Below are 7,032 nucleotides of genomic sequence, written 5' to 3'. Positions count from 1 at the left end.
ACGTCGATTCTCCGACGAGCTTTCGATTCCGGTTACACACCCGATTGAGGTTCCGGCTAGTCGTTGATTCTCTTCCTCCTAAATTGAACGGCGGTTAGAACTCTTGATTCGATTTCTTTTTCGAGAGCCTGTGAATTCGGTCACTTTCTCCAATAAACTTTTGTTCTCCGGTGACCTATCTTTCATAAATTCTTTAATTTCAGGGGGGAAAAAAATCATGAACAAAAAAACCCTAATTTTAGCAATTTCGTCATAAATTCTCCAAATTCAACAATAATCCACTTCAATTCTTCATAAATTCATCTCAATTACTTCAATTCATCAGTAATCCACTTCAATTTCACAAAAGTTTTGACCTGATTTTGAAATTAATCACATATTCATCAGTAATTCACAATAAATAATGTAATTCAGTATAAATCAATGGCGGCTCCGAATTTTAATGGTGATGATGCTAAAGGTTGAAAAAAAAAGATGTGAGGAATTCTTTTTAGTTGATGAAACACCTATTAATCAGAAGGTGATGCATGCTGCCATCAAATTTGAAGGCAGAGCATTACATTGGCATCAACTCTGTGCAAAAACCAGTGGGAAGTCATTGTTGGATATGTCTTGGGCTGATTATTCAAGAGCAACCTTATTGCATTTTGGTGAGAAACCAAAATTAGAAGATAAACTCTTACATATTCAGAATGCACTGAGCAATTTACAACTAACACTTGCAAAAGTAGAAGAAGATGTGACAAGACTACAAAAAGAATCATTGATGCTAAAAGAATCTTCTGATGAGATTGAGTTCGCTGAGTGTGAGGAGGAATCAGAAACAGAAGGTATACATTCTAAAATTGATTCTTATTCTTTTTTATACTATGATGATAGCAATTCAGTGTGTTTTGGGAATTAAATTAGAATGAATTTTGAAGTAGAAAATAGTGCACACAAGGTGTTTGATGAAATGCCTGACTGAAATTTGGTTGGAATTGAGGTTCAATTTAGTGAAATCTTTTTATGTAGGACTATTTTAAGAGAAAATTCAGTAGGTTGCGTAGATAAGAATCAAGTAAGTTCAGAATTTGAAAGTGCATGTACGGTGTTTGATGTTAGTCCTGAACGAGTTAGTGGTGAGATACGTGATGAAATTAAGGCTCAATTGATATGTCGTATTTTATACCCATTTCTCACGGTTAATATAGTTAAGTTAACATGTTTATTGAGTCGTTTTATGTATACAATTGTTGCGTTTATGGTATTTGTTAGCGTTTCAGGTGACAGGTATGTAAGCGTAAATCTGGAGAGAATGACTTTCTAGAACCAGAACAAGTGCTAACAGATGAATTCTGGAGCGTTTGGATGAAGAAATCAGCTGGTCAACAAAAGTCAAAGGCCATTGCGCCGCAACTCTGTGTTGCACCACAACAGAAGTGTCAGAAAATGAGGTTGCGCCGCAATAGATATATGTTGCGCCGCAATGCCTCAGGTCTTCAGTCAGATCGAGTCAATGAAAGTTCAAGTCAACACGAAAGTCAAACCTCATTGCGCCGCAATGGGGATCAGTTCTGCACAGATTTTTGGAAACCTATATATAGCGTGTTTTATCTTTCTAAAACCCTATCTTCTGTTCTCTAGTCGACTTGAAGCATATTTTCGAAGGGTTTTTCATCTGAAATCATTCTTTGAAGATTGCTAGCGTGATCGGAGATTTGTTTAGCCATTATTTATCATTATAAACCATTTCAACATTCGGTACAATATGTTTTCATATATTATTGTTTGTTTTTATTCGTACTATAATATGAGTGGCTAATCGCCTTCTCATCCATCTTGATGGAGTGAGACAATATGTAAAGATTGCATTATTTTTATAATTCAAGTTAGGGGTGTTCGTGGTCCGGTTTGGTCCGGTTTTGACTAAATCTCAAACCAAACCGGCATTCCCAGTTTCAACATATATTAAACCAAACTAGACCAAGTATGTTGTTTAACCAGACCAAACCAAACCATGTAAACCGGTCCAGTTTACCCGGTTCTACGGTTTCAAGATTTTTTTTTCTATCTCCAAATAAATTATGCATTTTTCTTATTAATAATTTTTTTCATTTTTTTATCACACATATATAAGTCAGTAACTCTATAATCTTAATAGTAATAGAAACATTGATAAAATTACAAATACCTTATGTTTTATACTTACAAAATATGAAATATTAAAGGTGATGGGGGGACTCAAGGCTTAATATTTTGATCTTTGAGTGAAAACATAATGAAAATGAAGCTGAAAAGATAAAAGGATAAAGTGAAAATAAGAAAGTATGAAAGTAAAAGTAAGTTTATATAACTAAACTACTGTATATATATACATATATATTTTTGGTCCGGTCCGGTTTTTGACGGTTAACTCTTTGCTTAAACCGTAACTGGACTAAGGAACCCGGTTTTTCAAAACTTAAACCGTCGTACCAGACTTTAACAACTCAATCCGACCAAATCAATCCAAATAACCCGGTTTGGTCCGGTTTTCACGGTTTGACAGTTTGATGAACACCCCTAATTCAAGTTGATTCAATTTAACGTTGTGTCGTGATCTTAGTTTATTAATTCTTTGTCATTTAATTATTGATTGCGGATAAATTTTGCACAATCTTAGTGGCAACTCGGGTTGGGTAGAAGTTATTTTGATCGCTTGGTTAGAAGCGATTGGTTCTATGACGGTACGGTAGAAGGTAATTAATAATTAATAAGAATTAATGAGTTAATGGTTGGGTACAATCAATAGACACATTTGTTATCGGAAATGACCAAAACCATTGTTGAATTAGTGAAGTTATAAAAAGGCGTCTCGGGGTACCGGTCGTAATAATGGAACTAGTTTAAAAAAGAGAGTCAAATGAAGTTGTAAACTTGACGGGTACGGGGTTAGCGATCAATTTGAATCTTGGTCATTGAATCAACTAAATGGAATTTGAACTTCATCAAATGTGCAATCTTAACATGTTGTCGAGCGAAATCAAGATGGATGTCCTTTAAAGTTATTGTTTTAAACAACAAAATCTTCTTTTGATTAATCCTGAAGGATTACTGACTTTTCTCACTAACTATTTGCAACGTGGCAATTCGGTCACAAAAACCCCATTTTTACTTGAATCACTTAATTGTTACAATTGCTTATAATAGTCCTTGTGAATGATCTCGGCTTACCAGCTTTTAACAATACTGCATGCGATCAGGTACACTGCCAGTGAGTGTGTAGTAGTCAGTCTTTTTGGTAATTTGTGTTTATAATTTTTATTACTCGATTTCACATATCAAGTTTTTGGCGCCGTTGCCAGGGTCTTAAATTAAGTAGTTGTTCGTTTTGTGATTCAATCCTTCCTTGCATTCATTTGTGAGGAAGTTATTTGTTTTTGATAGATAGATTTTATTTTTGTTTTAGTTTTGTTTTTGTTAGTTTCTGGTGCGGTTAACGGTATTTCTTGTGGTGCGTGTGCAGGTGCTTTGTTAGTTGATGAACACAAGAGCCTCTGGTAGACCTTTGCTTAGTCCTCAGTCTAATCCCGGGAAAGCCAGAAGACGCTTACTAAGATCAAATAACACGGAGCCCTCAAACACCGACAAAATAGATTCAGGAACCGAAAACCGTGACCAACCGGACATAGACTTGGATCAACACTACTCAAAGAAGGATTCAACATCCGAAATTCACTTAAGTACAAAATTCTCCGAAGGTAGTGGTTTGTTCAAAACTGGTGATAGTTCAGAAGGAAAGGATAATCAGGATAAAACTCATAAACCAGATTAAACATTAATCCCTCAAGAAAATCTCCAGTTAGAGCAAGGAGAATGGGTAATCAAGAGCAACCGGTCAACCCCAACAACCGTCTTTACGGTGATTGAATAAGAAATGTACCGACTAATAGGGGTACTCCAATTCGCCTGCCAACCACCGGGGTTAACTTTTCTCTCAAGGGAAGTCATTTGAAAAGTGTGGAGGAAGAGAAGTTTAACGGGGTGACAAACAATGATCCGTCCGGCCATCTAGAATGGTTTGAGAAAATTTGTAGGTTTTACCACTATGGCGCAAATCAGGATGATAATGTGAAGCTTGTGCTTTTTCCACTCACTTTATGTGGAGAAGCTAAGGCGTGGCTCAAGGAACAGCTAGACGATTTGTATACCACTTGGGATGAGCTTCGTGTTGGTTTTATTGATGAGTTCTATTCTTTAAGGACTCAAAGACAGTTGGAAAACAAGAGTCGGTCATTCACTCAAGATCCAGGGGAAGATGTAGTAGATGCTTGGAAACGGTATAAGGAGATGATCAGGAACTGTCCAAGAAACAATTTGAACATGGAAGCAGTAGTTGAAATTTTTTATGATGGTTTACTTAAGAGAACTCGAAGGGAACTTGCCGGGACATTCGGGGGTAGTTTGAACAATGTGACACCTAGTGAGGGGTACAAGATCCTCGATGACATGGCTAAAGATTTTTCTGGTCGTCAAGAACTTTTGAGTAGGAGAACTACAAGCAAGACGGTTGCAAGTTTGGAAAGTGGTGAAGAATGTAGTCTGGTTGCTGAAGTCAAAGCGCTTTCGAAGCAAATGAACGAGAGGTTTGACAGTCAAGATAACAGGTTCAAAAGCATTGAAAGAGATGTAAAGGTTTTAGCTGACGGATGTGATCATTGTGGAGAATTGCACTACACGGAAGACTGTCCAGATAAGTCGGCACAGGAATTTAGCTATGTTCAGAATCAGCAGGGGAATTTCAACCAGAATACCGGTTATCAAAACCGGCAATCAGGTACTTCATATCCCTTGTCTTCATTTAATAATGCTAACAGTTCTGGTTTTGGTGGTAACAGGTTCAGCAGGTTCAGCGGTCAGCAGAATGCTAATGCTGAGTTGAGAGAAATCATGAAGGACTAGGTCGGTGCTCAGAAAGCAACCAATGAGAGAGTAGAAGAACAAAACAAGAAGATGGCTTCTCAATGGGATGCTATGACTACTCGATTGGACGGGATTGCTAATAAGTTGGAGCAAAGTACAAAGAGCACACAGGCAACCTTCCAGGACATTGAAGCTAAGATTGAAAGGCTAGGAAATCCTAATAGGCAGCTCGGTACTTTACCGAGCAACACCCAGCCTAATCATAAGCCTCAGCAGAGTAACCAGGGGTCCGGATCAAAGTATACTCCTCCTAATGCTCGAAATGAGCAAGTCAATGCAATCACAACAAGAGCAGGTAATACTTATGATTCTGCTAATCCCTTACCTAATGTTGTTACTCCTCTTGTGCTGTTTTAAGCTGAAGAACCTGTTGATGATGAGATAGAGATGGAGCCGAATCCAGCCCTGAAGACACCGGCCGTTCCATCTACCACTGTTGAGAAACCCACTGTTGAGACACCTTCGGTGAAGCCTTACGAACCAAAGGTGCCATTTCCTCAATGGTTAAAGAAGGCAAAGATCAAGGAAAACTTTAAGAAATTTGTTGATTTGATTCAAACTGTTAATATTACTATTCCTCTAGTTGATCTTCTTGCAGGTATGCCTAATTATGCGAAGTTTCTCAAAGATCTTATAGCGGATAGAAAGAAGTTGGAAGAAGGGAAGATGACAGTCATGAGTGCCGAGTGTTTCGCCATAATCAAGAATGAGATTCCCCCTAAGTTGGAAGATCCAGGGAGTTTTTTTATTTCTTGTTCTTTTGGAATTAAATTGTATAAGGCATTGGCCAATCTTGGGGCCAACATTAATTTAATGCCTTATTCGGTTTATAAGAAATTGTCTTTAGGTGAATTGACCCCGACCTGCATGAGCATTAGGCTTGCGGATAGATCATTCCAATATCCCATGGGGATAGCGGAGAATTTGCAAATTAAGGTGGGTCATATGATTTTCCTGGTTGATTTTGTTATACTACAAATGGAGGTGGATGTTAATGTGCCTCTAATCCTAGGACGACCATTCCTTATGACCGCGGATGCAATCATCCGGGTTAAGGCCAAGGAAATTTCTTTAGGTGTCGGTGATGACCGAGTTGTTTTTAATGTTGATAGAGCTCTTAAACATCCTTACTTGTGTGATGAATCTTGTTTCAGGATAGATGTTATCAAAGAGGAGGATGCCTTGGAAAAAGAGCTTATGGATTACTTGGATATGGAAGATGGGCAAGCTTTGTTAGCTTGTAGTGAAGAATAACATGAAATGGTTGATGAGATGATGCAAGAGATCATGGCGTTAAGCGTTGATGAAACTCCACCGGATGATGAATCATTTGAAGAGTTAAGCGTTGATGGCGTTAAGCGTTGATGAAGCACACGGGTGCTTACTTCAGTTGAGAGCCTTCCCACCGATTTGGAGCTCAAACCGCTTCCGGATCATTTGGAGTATGCATACTTAGAAGGTACATCTTTCCTCCCTGTTGTCATTTCATCTTCTTTGATGGAGGATGAAAAATCTAGGCTTATTACTGTCTTGAGGGCCCATAAAAGGGCCTTTGCATGGAAAATTTCCGATATTCCGGGTATAAGTCCAGAATTTTGTAAGCACACAATAAATTTTGTTGATAATGTTAAACCTATTGTGCAAAGACAACGGAGATTAAACCCGAACATGAAAGATGTTGTGAAAAAGGAAGTTATTAACTTGTTGGATGCGGGAATCATATTCCCCATCTCGGATAGTTCATGGCTGAGTCCGATACATTGTGTACCGAAAAAGGGTGGGATGACTGTTGTTCTAAATGATAAAAATGAATTAATTCCTACTAGAAATGTCACGGGTTGGAGGGTATGTATTGATTATCGGAAGCTAAATGATGCAACCCGCAAGGACCATTTCCCATTGCCCTTTATCGATCAAATGCTCGAACGGCTCGCCGAAAATGAGTATTTTTGTTTTTTGGATGGGTTTTCCAGGTACTTTCAAATACCCATTGACCCGAAAGACCAAGAGAATACCACCTTTACTTGCCCCTTTGGCACTTATGCCTATAGGAGGATGCCATTCGGTCTTTGTAATGTCCCGGGGACT

At 38.2% G+C, this 7,032-nt stretch overlaps 1 protein-coding gene across 1 annotated transcript; it reads left to right on the top strand.

Annotated features, from left to right (window-relative positions):
- The first annotated feature begins 4,974 nt into the window (after positions 1–4,974).
- On the top strand, positions 4,975–6,198 carry LOC122591561. The gene is made up of 3 exons (XM_043763822.1): positions 4,975–5,239; positions 5,303–5,769; positions 5,929–6,198. The coding sequence occupies exons 1-3, from the start codon at positions 4,975–4,977 to the stop codon at positions 6,196–6,198; spliced, it is 1,002 nt and encodes a 333-aa protein (XP_043619757.1).
- Positions 6,199–7,032: the final 834 nt, after the last annotated feature.

Source organism: Erigeron canadensis, chromosome 3 (genome assembly GCF_010389155.1).
Source record: "Erigeron canadensis isolate Cc75 chromosome 3, C_canadensis_v1, whole genome shotgun sequence".
In the NCBI taxonomy this organism is placed as follows: domain Eukaryota; kingdom Viridiplantae; phylum Streptophyta; class Magnoliopsida; order Asterales; family Asteraceae; genus Erigeron; species Erigeron canadensis.
Note: the sequence above shows the minus strand (reverse complement) of the source record. Positions and strands in the feature narration are given on the sequence as shown.